The sequence below is a fragment of the Chlamydotis macqueenii genome, chromosome 1, assembly GCF_036417535.1.
Source record: "Chlamydotis macqueenii isolate bChlMac1 chromosome 1, bChlMac1.mat, whole genome shotgun sequence".
NCBI lineage: Eukaryota > Metazoa > Chordata > Aves > Otidiformes > Otididae > Chlamydotis > Chlamydotis macqueenii.
In genome coordinates, this window is record NC_141556.1 from 127248357 (window position 1) to 127263660 (window position 15304).

The 15304-nt window shown below is 43.3% G+C and overlaps 1 protein-coding gene across 13 annotated transcripts in view; it reads left to right on the plus strand.

The window, feature by feature from the left end:
• DMD (dystrophin) overlaps positions 1 to 15304 on the plus strand; it is a 1302935-nt gene that overhangs the window by 1207254 nt on the left and 80377 nt on the right. For 11 of the 13 annotated variants that reach the window (XM_086766697.1, XM_086766715.1, XM_086766672.1 and 8 more), the window contains one exon: positions 13769 to 13830. In XM_086766697.1, coding sequence (XP_086622823.1) covers positions 13769 to 13830 — 62 coding nt within the window. Of the gene's footprint in view, positions 1 to 6800; positions 6922 to 13768; positions 13831 to 15304 lie in introns of those variants that run through there. The other 2 variants (XM_086766757.1, XM_086766767.1) reach the window with 1 other exon arrangement.

The window sequence follows — 15304 nt, forward strand, 5'->3', positions numbered from 1 at the left end:
AGGCTAGTTAGGTGTAGCTTCTCTCTCCTCCCATTAACTTCTCTAGGCTGGCTCCTTCCCCAAGCACAGTGCTGCACTTTCCTCTGATTTCTGGATCTCCACGTAAGACATTTAGGAAGAGAGAGCAAAGCAATCATACAATGCAGGAAGAGTAAGCTTTGCTTGTGTTACACCCCCGTATTGTGAGAAGCTAAGGACGCCCTGGTTTTAAACTAAATCAATGCAAGATTGACTTTCATATCAGGTCTCTGAGTGGCCCAATCTAGGGTAAAGGTCAGGAGCAGACCTCAAACTTACCGTATTTGCTAAGGTCAACAACCTCAGCATGTTTGGGAATATGATGGAAAACCCCAGAGTGTACATAAAAATAGGGAAAGCCTTTGTTGTTACAATTATATATTCTAGTGTTATGTATAGTATATTATAATCGTTGAGGAAACAGTATGGTAATTATGACAGATTCAAAGTATATTTTAAAGCAACAACAACAACTAGAAGTTCTGTGAGAAGACAGAAAAGCATCCATTGCTAAAATACAGACACCAAAAAATAAACACATTAATTCAAAGGTGCAAAGTTTGCCTAGCAAGTGGTCTGAACTTGTCTGCATTTAGCTGCCATAAAATGCAATAGATTTCATTGTCCTCTTATTTTACTACCTAAGTGCGTCCTTACCATTGGAACATCCCAGTACATAATCTCCTAGAATGATCTAAGTGGCTTTTCTTCACAAATGAATATTTTATCTTCTAGATAGTATTAGCATAGGGGCATTTTTAAAAAATTACCTCAGTGAAAGAAAAACTTTTTTGTTTGTATGATACTAGTAATAAAAAAAATATTTGATAGTGTCAAAAATACATATTTTATGGAATGCAATCAAAAAGCAAATTAGTGAAAAATGCAGGCATGCTTCTCCTTTAATATCTCTGAAAGCCTCTGGAAGAGAGGGCTGCTTGTTAGGGACCAGGACCAGTAGCCAGCATCACATCTTCTTGGCCTTGACTGAAGTAGGACTTCAAGATGCAGGGTTTCTTGCTACTGAGATCTATAAATTGGAAGGAAACACCAGAGATGTTAATGATTTAGGAAGCCAGCTTTTGTGTTTGTAACACATAATTTTATCACAGAATAGTTTGGGTTGGAAGGGACCTTTAAAGATCATCTAGTTCAGCCCGCTGCAAGGAGTAGGGACTTCTCCAGCTACATCAGGTGGCTCAGAGCCTCATCCAACCTGGCCTTGAATGTTTCCAGGGATGGGGCATCCACTACCGCTCTGGGCAACGTGTTCCAGTGTTCCACCACCCTCAGTGTAAAAAATTTTTTCCTTATGTCCAGTCTGAATCTACCTCCCTCTATTTTAAAACCATTGCCCCTTGTCCTATCACAACAGGCCCTGCTAAAGAGTTTCTCCCCATCTTTCCTATAAGCCCCCTTGAGGTACTGGAAGGCTGCTATAAGGTCTTCCTGGAGCCTCCTCTTCTCCAGGCTGAACAGCCCCAACTGTCTCAGCCTGCTCTCATAGGAGAGGTGCTCCAGTCCTCTGATCATCTTCGTGACCCTCCTCTGGACTTGGTCCAAGAGGTCCATGTCCTTCTTATGTTGGGGGCTCCAGAGCTGGACGCAGTGTTCCAGGTGGGATCTCACGAGAGTAGAGTAGAGGGGCAGAATCACCTCCTCCGACCTGCTGGCCATGCTTCTTCTGATGCAGCCCAGGAAGTGGTTGGCTTTCTGGACTGCAAGGGCACATATTATGCATGGAAAGAAAGATTTTGTGGTGAAAAGAGAGTCAGTGAACAAGAGAGTTTATGAAATCCTGCTTATTTTAATCCCCCAGGAGGCAAAACAGTAATTTACTTCTAACTGGGCACGCAAAGAAAAGTAAGAAATGGAGTTTGCCATCATTGTTTTGTTTAATTTATCCTTATTAGTCTCCATTTTTTCTCAACCTTACTCCCTGAAATGATAACCATTCATTTTACCAATACAGATTCCTCAAAGCAAGAATTTACTATACTGTAATTATTATTTTGCAAGTCTTGTTTGTAGGTTGTAAAGATCAGCAAGCAGTTTTGCCTGGCATAAGTTTTTGCTGGTAGATTTTAAGTCTTTTTTTTTATTGGTGGTGGGTTTTTTTGTTAGTGTTCCAAAAGCCTTTATTCAGAGGGTTTTTTAATACTTTAGTTATCTAACATTTTATCTAACATTATGCTTCTTGATCTTCCCATTCTTGGGACTATTCACACTCCAGTTCATCTCCATCCCGGAAGAGTAGGGGTTATTCCGTTCTTAATTTTCTTTGTTTCTTGTGGTTTGGTATGGAAGGCAGAAAAGAGCTTTCAGTATTTACAGATGCTTACCTGAAGAGTTCATAACCCTGGTAGAACCTGGATGTGCTATCCACCGCACCCAGTGATGCATGTAATCTTTCTTAATCTCAGTCTCGCTCTGCTCCTGTTTTCAGGGTCATACACCTGGCCGTAGACTAGAACACACACTCTGCTACTGCAGGGTGTCTAAATTGTCACAATCAGCTTAAAAAATAAATGTAGCCTCTCCCAATTAGCCTTTCCAAGATTTCAACAGGATTAAATTCATACATATATCTAATAGATCCAAAATGACAGGCATCCCCTCATTCATCTTTTATCAACAGCACGCAGTGCAGTGCGACATAAGGCACACGCAGACTGCTCCCGAGGCTCCATGATACTCATCTCGTAGGGTGACTAAGACTTCACTTTTAATCAGGTGTCTTTACTACAGTAAAAGCACGTACAGCCCAAAGGGACGCAGAGGTTGTGCCTTGCGCATTCAGCAGGGACAGGCGTACTCCTGTCACGTGTGCAGCATACCAGTGCTTCCCATGCTGTGTATTTTCCATCCTGCAAGCTCTCTAATACTTACTGAAGAATTATTATTTTTCTTTTCAAAAAAAAAAAAAAAGGATTCCTATTCCTACTCTGTCTGTTCCAAGAGCATCTTAGTGAAACATGTCAGGTAAATTCTTGTGAGCTCCACTTGCCGGTTACACGGCTGCCTTGCAGCGGGGAGAACGAGCCCTGTGTGAGAAGCAGCACCCACTCATCTCCCTTCATGCAGGACACAAATTGCGTTTCCCTCCAGAGGGAAAGTGGTACCCTACTTCCCCAATCCTCCCGTGCTGTAAATAACTGATTGTAAGTTTACAGAGCTATGAATGTTTTAGTAGGTCTTTAATTTACAGTGCAATGCTGAGGAAAATGAATGCAGAATTTCAAAACTATTTTCTTCATTGCATTTATGGTATTTTAATGTGCTTCCAGTGGTAATGTGCAAACAGACAAAAATAAAAAAAAAAGCCCATACCAACAGCATCCAAAACAGTATTCTCTTCTTGGCTCTTCTGAGAGAGCTATCAACAAATACCGAAAAACTCCTGGAGGCGTCAGCCCTTGGAGCGCATTTAAGATAGATGATCCAGCAAAGTGTCACTGTGCCATCCCAAGTGATTCTTAGCATTTATTTATACCAAGAAAGAGAAAATAGACTCACACAGCATAACGGATTAGCCAGCCCGACACAGGACGCCACAACATCTTCTTAATACGCAAGGCCAGCGCGTGCTAATCCACTACCCCGACAGCTGAGAACTAGTAAAGCCTCGCTTACGAGGAGGACTACACGCTTCACCGAAATACGGGAGCAAGACTTAGTTAACAGGAAAATGTTGTATCTTCACTTTCAATGACAGTAAAATGAAAGAAGTGTCTCTTTAGTTTTCTGACTCGTAAAGTGCTAAACTTACAAGCAAATTTGTACACTTAATGTCTGCCCTGCTAAGCAGTTTTGGGCAAGGCCCCACCCATTTCTGCGTTCAGGTTTCTGCATCCATCAGTAACATGGAGTACTGATGCTGATCTCCTTCATGAAACCAATGAAGATTTATACTCAAATGATATTATTTAAGAATCAGTTATTTTAGCTTCATATTATTATTTTTAATGTGTATGTGTGTTTGTGGCTCTTTCCCCACAGAAAAGGGACAAAATTCTGACAAGAACATAACTAAAATTGAAAAATCAGGCTTCTCAAATGCACAGATTCCAGTAACCATTTGGTCAGCAAGAAACGCTACCTGAAAATCCACTTCATCTTTTTAATTTTTTTTTTTTTCCTGAAAGAGTTTTGGGGTAATAAGGCAGTCTCTAATTATTAACCCTCATTTATTAGGGGGCTGTGATTTCCCTTTAAGTACCTAGTGTTGTTAAACATTGAAAAGACAGATACCTTGATTAGATATAGTCCAGGACAAACCTACAGTATAAAAGAAATGAGCACTGTTCTCCTTTTGATTAAGGTCTCTGTGTTGGTGCACAAATTGACTGAATAGCCCTTGGATAAGAAAAGCACCACAGGGAATTAAAATTCTGCTTACTCTGTAATCCTGTTTTATTTTCTACAGGAAGAAGACTGTCTTTTATCAAATAAATGGCTTAAATTAAGTATGGCATAAAGATTGGCTTCAGTTACAAATGTCAAAGACAGTAACCATTTACACTGCAAACAAAATGTATTTTTCTAATAAATTATGGGTAGTTTAAAAATAATTTGGAATAAGAGTATTATTACTTGTGTACATTTTATAGCAAAAGTATAATTTTGAGGTCAATCAAAACAGCTAAAAGCTTTTGTGAATTTGGAGACAACAATCAGAACTACATTAAATAGATTTTTTTTTTTTTGTAAAATCAAATTATAAAGTCAATAGGCCTTAATCCCTTAATCCTTCAACATTCTTGTTTTTCTCTGGATGTTCCTGAGTGGGTAATAGTTTTATTTGGGAGATCAAAGGGTTAATTTGCTTCTCAATTGAGGAATGACTCAGAATGCCCCTTTATTGTTTAAAAAAAAAAAAAAAGAAAGTGGTGTGTGGGTGTAAGGTAGGGAAAAAAAGCCAAGAAAATGGATTCACTAATTGGGGTTTTCACCTGCTGTGAGTCTAATTGAATACAATGCTTTATTTGTAACTCAAGGAGAAAGATTATGCAAAGTATGAGAAATTCAGACTGTTTTTAAAATTCTTATTACTTGGCACTATTGTATGGGAAAGAAGACCAACGTGGTAACAGCAGCATCAAGCTTCTGTTAAGGCAGACCAGGAAAATCCAGAAACAGTAAAAACTGAAGGAATGTGTATCGAGGGTATCAGTACAGATATTTCTTGAAGGAAAATAAACCGCTTTTGCTGTGAAAGGGCGGCTTCTGGCTACACCGAGTCCCATGGTAGGACACGGGCAGCTGCCCTCTCTTTGTAACAGACCCTGGGGTTCCTCCCAAGTCATATGTAACATCCTCCTTTAAAGACTTAGCCAGAGGTGTCTTACTTCTTAAAACTTTGCTAAAGATGGGAAGAGATGAGGTGGTTGATGGAATACAGTTGACAGGCTTCAGCCAGCTCATTCACTGCAAAACTAACTATCTCAAACCTGGTAGAGCGATGGATCTGGTACGAGGTCCACTGAAGTCAATGGAAAATTCTGACCACGTCTAATAAGAGTTAACATAGAGATTTCTGGTTACACAAAAATGAATCCTCTTTCCTTTGCATGGGGGTAGTGGTGTAGATCATAGGTAACTGAAAACTGTGAATTAGACCTTTTAAAGCAAATTAAATTGTCTAGGAACTATGAGAATTTAACATTTAATTCCATTAGGTTTTCTAGTTGCATGTGGGGGCCTGAGGGGTTGAACCTTGAGCATCTTACACTTTTGATCCTTCTCGAAAAAAAAACAGGAGGGCTTTCCTTGAACTGCTTGTTGAGCTTTTCCTAAAATCAGATAACCCAGCTACCTGGAGCCTTAAGGGGAGCCCTGAATTTCCGAGTACTTAGAATAAAAACCACCGAGTTCAGCGCTTACCAACATCCATGGAATAGGAAAGCAGCCTATGGGATAAACCCATGGTGTAGAAACTATGGATGAGATGGATTTTTGGTGCTTCCAGGCCCACATTTTCCCAGTGTAAAAATGGGGACTTCTTTTGTAGGTTCAAAAGACACCCTTTTTGGGGTGGCTTTACCAAGAAAGCACAGTTTTCAAGGCTTGAAAATCTACGGCACTGCACGGAGGGCTCGGTTCTCTGCACGGCGTTATTTTAATGAATAAAGGACGTAGATGTAAAACTTGCATGAGAGCAGACTGGCGGCACTGATTCGAAACGCTTGTGACACTAAAAGGAGATTGTCAGCTTGTGTTTGTTTACTGAATGTTAAGTAGGAATTAATACAAAGAAACATTGCGACAGTTACTCAGCGTGAGCAGAACTATTTCTTCTGCTCTGAAAATTCCGGAGGAGAAGCTTGTCCCTCCCAGCGAGGCCAGGGCAGACCCTTAGAGATGGAATTACCCGATTTCCGTCACAAATAAACCGCTCAGCGTTTCAAGCGCTGGCATTGACAGCTGTGAAGCCAAAATCCGCGTTAAGGCCCGTTTCAAACCCTTCCCAGCTTCGGTGTGTGTTTTAATAGAGTTTTCTTCCTCAGTGCGCTGGGGGAGAGCGCGCCCACCTCCTCAGTGGAACCCAAAGAACATCCCCCCCCAAAAAGAAAAAAAAAGAAGAAAAAAAAGGAAAAAAAAAAAGAAAAGAAAAAAAAAGAAAAGAAAAAAGCCCAGGGAAGCCCCGACAGAACCCCAGAAGAAATGGCAGGGAAGGGGGAGAGCTGGTGGAGAGCGAGAAGGGGGGATCGGGGGGGCGCTTTTGGGGCGCTCCTCGCGGGGGAGGGGCGGGGCAGGGCGGGGGAGCCCCGCCCCGCCCCCTCCCTCCTTCCCGCCCTCCCGGCGGGGCGGCCGCAGCGCGGCTGGGGCTGGGCGGCCGCGCCGTTCCTGCCTCCGCCGAACAGCAGCCGCCGCCGCCGCCGCCATGAGGGAGCAGCTGAAGGGGTGAGGGGGCTGCGGGGGCGGCAGGTGCCAGCGGGATGGGGATGGGGATGGGGATGGGGATGGGGATGGGGATGAAGATGGGATGGGGCTGGGGGTGAGCGGCGTGGGTGCCCGTCACCGCCCGGCGCGCTGGGCAGGTGGGGAGCGGCGTGGCCAACCGTCGTCGCGGCGGGAAGGCGGCCGTACCTGTGCGTTAGCCTGAAAAGGCCAGCTGGCTGCCGGAATTCCTTCTGGGAAGTTGCAGCGGCGTTCAGTTCAGCGCCCTCTCCCCTTCCGCGGGGCCGTAGTTCGGCGCCGGAGCGCGCGGGACGCGGCGGTGTGAGGGCACGCACACGCGTGGGTGTACCTGTGCGGCGGTGGGCTGGCGGGGAGAGACCCTGCAAGTCCGCCCGGGAAATCCTGGCTGTGCGGGCGATGCGGGGTGCGCCGGCGTTTGGGGGGGGGTGGAGCGGGGGAGGGTTGGCTCTTTTCCTTATTGCTGGGGTTTTAAGGGGCAGCGCGCTGCTGCGAAACGTTACCTGCGTCGCGCGTGGCGCGTGTAGCGACTCGTTTCGGGAGCGAACTTCGGCAGAATTCCTGAAAACAGGCGTGCTTAGAGGCGCACTGCCTTCCCCGGTGATTTTCACGCTTGGAAATAATCTTTCAGGTTAGCAGGCAGGAGAAGCTGGGAGGGGATTCCCTCGGGGCTGTTGCATTACAAGGGCTGTGCTTCTTATTGTTACGCGGTACGTGCTATTGTCTTAACACCTACTGCAACGCACCTTGCAGCCTGGGACGCCGGCAGTGTCCCCAGTCCCCATCTGAACCTGAAGTTGGGCTGAGAAGCGGTTTTCGCAGGCGTACGCGGGCAGAGCTGAGGGAACCAGAGGCACGGTCATACGTAGGATCTTTGACCTTTCGGCACTAAGGAATTGTTGGAGGCTGGATTTGACCAGCCCCTGCGGTGAAATTGCTGTGGCAGAAGGGGAGAGGACAGGCTTTGGAAAGCAAATAGATGGGTGGAGGAGTAACGAAGGGGGGGGGGGAGGGCAGGCTCCCCAAGCCTTAGCGGCTGAGCAGGAATCTTTGCCCCTGACGGAGTGTACAAAATAAATGTTTAACATCAAGGGGAGAAAAAAAAGAGTTACTATTCAGTACTTGGCAGCTGATATTTGCCCTTCTCCTACTCTTCGTTCATCAAGGAACTTCAATATATCTCGGTGCCTGCCTTCAGCAGTCTGATAAATCTCGCAAAAGCCAATAAAACACGCTGAAGTCAAATTCCTGCTGAAAGGACGCTGATCCTTGGCTTAAGCAGAAATAATCTCTGCACAGATCAGTAGTCTCTAGATTTACAGATGAAAACAGTAGTCCTTTGTAAAGCACAAAGGAGTGCCACCTTTTTATATCACCAATACTTTCCGTAGCAGTAACTTGTTTTATCTGAGGAATTAATGAAACACTGTAAAAAGACAACTATTAAGTCTTCCTTGTGATCACTGTCATCTGCTCTTCATTACTCTTGAAAACATTTTTCTTTTAAGTGAGCGATAGTGTCTATTCATACAAAAAATTTCAATTGTATTTAGGTTAGTTTAGTAAAACCCAGACAACTCCATCATGTTTATTTTGGCTTTTGGACAACAGTCATAAGGTGGTTGGAATACAATTCACCTTAAAGCCAAAAGGTGAGAGGTATTGTAAATTGTCTTGTTTGAAAATGGATCAGTTCAGTGCTCTGTAAATTATTACTTTAATTTCAGCTTTTTCCTAAGTGTATGTAACTATTTATTTATTGCTACCTAATAGAATTTCTTATTCCATGCACATCTACGCACATGCACATCTAGTTCATGGCGCATTTTCTAATGAAGGATGAGGGGAGAAGCGCAGCAGAACTGGCTCTGGTATCACCAGTGATGAGGGATATAAGAGTTTAAAAAGGACTCTGCAATTGCAACCTAAAATTCTAGACTCTGGAGCTGAGCAGTGAATACTCATAAGACTGAATCCTAGATATAAATATATTTTAAAAAAAATTGAAAAAAAAGGGAAGAAGTGCAATCAAGAACAGGTTAAAGGTCTGCAGATGTTTCGGTGTGGTTTATGTGGGAATGTTTAGGGGGGAGGAATTTGTGCTGGAATTTTTTTTAGTGGGGGGAGCATTGCTCTCTGCTCCTTCTGCTATTGCTGTTGCTCAGAAGCAGTATAAAAGGAAGCAAGATAAAATAACTGTATTTTGTCCAAACTGATCAAGTTATAACAAGGGAACTGTAATTCAGCTAGTGTGTCAGTCAGGATACCATCTCTTGATTTCAGGTTTTCAATGCTGTGTATTACTGGCTCTGCTGGCAGCGATGAGAGACAAATATCTCTGCTGTTGGCAGGAACAGAGGAGTTCACATAGGCATAGTGTGACAGAATTCCCCACATAAAAATTATCCTTGCTAATATAATATAATCAGCCTTTAATGAAGTGGTCCTGTGATTCCCAAAGGATGTATTAAGCGAGGACTATGCTTTCATCCCACTGAATTACGGACGTGTTTAGCGTGCCAGTCACACCAGCGCCTAGGTGTCACCATTATCCATTGCTGCGCTTCTCCTTTTCAGGCCTGGCTTTAATTTCCTTTCCACCTTTGCAGCTTAAGTCAGATGAGAAAGAGGAAAATACACTACGTGAGCCCACTTATATTTTCATTTGTTGTGAAATGCCCACGATTCAAGAGCGAGCGATCAATTTAGTTGCCCTAAATGCAGAGCCAAATTGAAAAATGCATCCTCTCAGCACGTGCAATATTGCAAAGCTACTGGCTGTGCGCGTTGATACCTTTTTGTGTTGGTGGTTCATTGGAAAAGCATCTTGAGTGCTTCTTTCTGCACACATTCTCACTCTGCTTTAGCTGCTGCTAGTCAAGAGGACTTGCATTGCACTCTTCATGTCTTTCTGACTTGCGAGCTGTAAAGGGCCTTGTTCAGCGGAGTTTGAAACTCTGGCGAACGCTTTGCTGCGGCTCTATTAAGGATGCTACAGCATTCCCAAGTGTGGTTGAGGCTGCCTGAAACTGCTGAGCTGGCATTTCACTTCAGACGGTGTTCACAATAAGGGCATGCACACAAATCCTCCCCCACCGGTCCAGCGCCAAAGCTCGCAATTAAATGGCCTTTGAAAATGGCAAAGAGGCTTATGAAGAATAGCGTCGATGGAATCTAACCTTTCCTGGAGCTGCCCTTGTGTGCAGAATCGTTGATAACTTTCTGAGCTGAAAACGTTCCGTTAAGAGGCAAACGCCTTTTAGCTGGAGCGAAATAGCTGCAGCCTTCTTGTGTTCTGCATGTCAAGTACCAGCAAAATCTGCCCTGGCTCGGTGCAGGCGCTCAGCCTCTACAGAAATCTCAGCCACCAAGGTTCTTTAAAACGCTCCTGTTTTCTTGCAAGAGTGCAGGGTTGTATTGACGGCTCGTGAGCCCCTTGCTGGGTCTCTGCTACAAGGTACGAAGTTGAGTGATCTCTGTCGAGTTGCTGAGGGTGGCTGCCCAAGCCGGGTGCGGGGCACTCTGCCCCGTGGGTGGTCACTGCTGGGAAGGCAGCAGGGGCTTAGGGACATAGTTTGGTGGTGGGCTTGGCAGTGGTAGGTTTATGTTTGAACTCTATGATCTTAAAGTTCTTTTCCAACCTAAATGATTCTATGATTCTAAGAATTAGGGTCTCTACTGACTGGACTTCTATAGCCTAAAGGAAGGGGTATTTCCTCTAAGTTGTAACTGAGTTCATAAAGCAAAGGGGGGAGGAAAGAGGGGAAATGCACTTACTCTGCAAATTCAGTCTTAGTCACTTGCAGATGAAGCGAATAAAATCATTCCTTACAAAATGTACATCTCCAAGGGAATTAATCTCATGCCATGAAAGAAAAGCACACTGAGTAGTGGTTTGGGGTTACGAGTATTAAAAATGCCTGAAAACAGTTGGAATCCGATGTTTCTTTGGCAATGGAAATTTTATTTGCAAGATCTTAGGAAAATCAGTTATGTATTTTCAGGAAGATTAGTAAATGCCATAAGCTTAAACCACACACACTAAATTCACTGACACATGGTTAAGCCTTTATAATAAAAAATGAAAATAAAAAAATCAATACATTACTCATCTATATAGTGTTGATTAGTGATTAACCGTCATAGTTTTCCCCACCTAAGGTGATTCTTTTGTTCTTCTATCAAACATGGCATGGAATTTCACAATCCTATACAGATACATCTTTGCCAGATATCTGGTGGCTTTTAAGTACTTTAATGGAGAATCAGTGCCTTTGAAGGCTGCCAGGTTAACAGCTATGGAGTCTGGAGTGGTTTAGTTTATCCATAGAAATATCTGGGGCTGCCAGACTAATTTCATAGGGAAAATTAGGCAGATCATTTTCAGAGGTTTCTTGTAACTATGTGCCTAAGTTCTTTTTCTCATTTTTACTACATGATTTGGCATACAAAGCATAGCAGGTATCCCCTGCTTCTGGAGCTGCCTGTCTGTGGGGAGGCAAGGGACGGTCAGATTTATGCCTGGGTAGCTGCTGAGCTGGGAGTGACGTTGGGTGCGAGCGAAGTGTGGTCCCAGATCTCTGGGTTTGAGTGGTTTTTTGGTGGCTGCAGTCTGTTCGCCTGAATCATGACATCTCTGGCTACAGGATTGTTCTGCGATGAGTACGGTCCCTTCCTCTTTTCCTTTGGGCTGCCATGGTATAAGTACAGGCTTCAGATAGCCAAGTTTTTAAAGACTCAGTGTGTAAATGAAACCGTTTCTGTTTTTCTTCCATAGTACACTTTATACCTAGGTATGGTAGAAGCTGTTGGCAGTACATTCTCTCTGTGTAACCTGCCCGTACCAAGCGTGGTAGGAAATTCAGGAGCTCTGCTGCAGGTGGCTCAGATCTGCAGGTTTTCACGTGAAGCTACCCAGTTTCTGCATTAAAAAAAAAAACAAAAACAACCAGGCTCAGATTTCTGAATATGATTGCAGCCACCTCCCTGTGCAGGACTAATTTTTTACCAGAGCGGGAACAAGACTGCTTTTGCTCTTCCAGTGTCCTCCCTCTTTCCCTGCCTTCAGCCACCGCAGGAATTAGGAAGGGGAGGGGAGGCTGAGGTTGATGAGACAGGGCTTGTTTAAAATCCTCTGCTCAACTAGGGCAGCACTGTGGCAGCGTTTTTTTTCCTTATGCTTAGTGCTTGTGATCCCTTTCATTCTTTCTTGCAGTTACAGAGTAAAACCTGGAAATACTATGTATAGTAAGCTACTGGATATAGAGAGAGTACTGGGCCAGTGAAGTATTCACATGGATCGAATAAATAGCTTATCTTTTAAGACCAAAATTAAGTCATACTAAGAAAACATGTCACGATTTTCTCTTTTCCTTGAGTAGGGGTGGTGTTGAAATGACTCATTGAAAATTTTAGCCCTTCTTAGCAGGGTAAAGATGTATTTGGGAACATTGCTGTTTCAAAAAGAGAACTCAAGGACCATTTGTTCTCTAGAACAACTTCACTGTGTCAGTCTTCCAGCGCGCCGTTGGGTGTACAGGTGCCTTCAGCCCACTGGCTGGGTTGCAGTTTCGTCTCTGGGAGCTGGAAGCTGTGTGCTCCAGGAGCTCCACGGCGCTGTGGATCGGGTCCTGCTCTCCGACGTGTTTTCTCCTGAATGATGTGTGTGTGTTGGAAGCAGGATGTCGACTTTTTAAGTACAGGAATTGCCAATGTGATTGCTAGTAATTGCGTGCTATGTATGCTTTGCAGAATTTGTTTTTATGAATACTCATGGTTTTCTTCTAATGTAGCTGAATTGTGTGTGTGACCAAGCCTTTATTGGTTGCAGGATAGATAAGGAGAATTTTCTTTCAAGTTTTCTATGTTAATGGAAACATGATCACATTAGCTGTGCTGTAATTAAAAAAAAAAATCATAAAATGTGTAACCTCGGGAGACATGAGTTGCTACTACACCCGCTAACACTTTATTTTGTTGGCTTTCTCACACTGCATGTCTTTTGGCAACACGTTGTGTTGCAAAGCTGAAGGCTGCTAGCCTCAACGCAGGGGCTGTCCAATTTACATTCTAGTCATCCCGCAGCATTTCGTAAGCCCGCTTTAGCTCTTCCCTGCATTCCCAACAGCTCTGCCGCCTGACACTGCACCGGGACCTCCGGGGCAAGGGCCTGGGAGTCCCAGGGAAGGTGAGGAGCAGCAGGAGTCTTCACTAAGAGACCATCGATACGGGGAGGTGCAACGCCTTGGCCTGAACAGCGGTGTAGGCTGGTGGTGGGCCAGCGGGCTGTTGCGTGGGGGTTTTAGTGCAGATCTTTGGACCAAAGGGAAGGATTGCAGCTGCTGTGTTGGGTTGCTCTTACCTACCACATGGGAATGAGTGGAAAGAGCACGCAGGGTAAAGCAGATCAAAAATACCACGAATCTCAGATTCTGGTCAGAATTTCTTTAAGTGCATTAAGAACTAAGCCCTTTTAAACATCTCTCCGCTAGTTTGGAGTGACTGGAGAATGATCCATACAAAACGAAGAGTGTTTAAGAATTGGTCAGTGTGCTTACAAATTCCTGAAAAGTTGTGGTGTATCTGAATACTTGCTGTCTTTTTACTGTTAGCACTACTTTTAATTTTGTTTCTCGAGCCCGTGCCTAAATAAAATGCTCCGAGTTAACGCCTCGCTTTGAAAGAAGACGTGCTTGCCGCTGCTGAGACCCCCGCCAGAGCAACTCAGGCTGGTGGTGGTGGTCTGGCACCGTCCTCATGTGCGACCCGGATCACTCGCTGTGCGATGGAGAGAGCAATTTTACTTTACTAACTTTCATGTTTTGTGTTGTAGCCATGAGACACAAACGACCTGCTGGGATCATCCCAAGATGACTGAGCTTTACCAGTCTTTAGGTAAGACACTTCTACCAGTTGTCTGTTTTTTTTTTCCCAATCAAATGAGTTTTTAAGACAAAGATTTGCAGAAGTGGTAAAAAACAAAATTAAGTGAAAGTGAGAGCTAGTGCTTTTATCAAGGTTAAAATTTTCTGCAAGGAAAATATATAAGGCGTAATAACACATTTCCAACATGCAGTGGAAAAAATATTTCAATTAGGATGTTCGGAATGTGCACTGGATTTACTAAGTAATTTGGGTGCATTGTTGCAAACTCTTGCTGAAAGACTGGGACAGAAATTAAAAAAAAAAATTCTGAATCTTTTCACTGTCTAATCTGTTTTACAAAAGGCAGATGAAAAAAAATCAAACCAAGCTGCTGTTAATGTTGACTTTTGGATGGTAGGAAGCCAATTGAAGCAATTTGCCAAACTGCGTTACCATTGCTTTATTTTTAAAGCACTTTCAATACTTGGAAGGCATGGCAGCTGTCATGATGTCATTTTGAATACCCAAATTGCATGCTTATTATGACTTCAGATGTGCTTCTCTGGTGGAGGATTTTTTTTTTTATTTTTTAGCAGCTTTGGATTTTATTAACAGAAGCACATCTATAAGATAAAATAGGTCAATCCATGCTCTAGTGTAGGCTGCTTGGCAGGCTATTTAATAGCTAAGTCTTTGCTTTTAATGGTTCTGTTAATAAATAATAGAGGGTATAATAAAAATCAAGCTTTTTTTTTTGAAAGAAATATCAGTGAATATGCTGCATTCATAAAAGAGGTTATGTCTGTACAGCACACATACATAAACCAGCTTTAAACAAGCCAGCCTGAGCACTAGGGCAGTCTAGTCTAACCTTTAGTGCAGGCTTATTTACCATGGTGAAAAATAGCTTAAATTATCTCCTGCTAAACTCTGCTTTAGCTGCTGGAAACAGTCTAATTATGCCAGCATAATCTATTTCAAGCTAACTCAGGTATGTCTACGGTGCTCTGCAGTTAAAGGCATACAAAAAAAAAGTGATACGATAAAATGGAATGAAATGATGTGAAGATTTTTTCCTTAGAGTATTAGCACTGTGGCAGCAATTTCTTTAAAAATTAACCAGAATACACAGCTCTGTATGTCAAAAGGGGATGTAAGATGTACAAGTTCAGGCTAACCAAATGCAAAAGCAGGCAAGTATTGACTTGCTATTTAATTGTAATGTATTGCCCTGTTTGTCGCCTTTATATTTCTGCTCTTAAAGTGAGTGGTTCAGAAGATCTGGGACAAACAGTAATTGGGTATGCAGACATCTCTTTAATAGAGGTAGATCTTCAAACAGTTGCCTGTTAATTGAACCACACTATGACTCCTCAGCCTTCTTTGATCCAGAGATTGCGTGGCATTTCTGATACTGTTGTTGGTCGGACCTAAAGTCCTATTGCCACTATTTTTTTTCTGATATTTCCCTGTTTCAGCTGCAGTATTCTTGAGTATCAAGAAG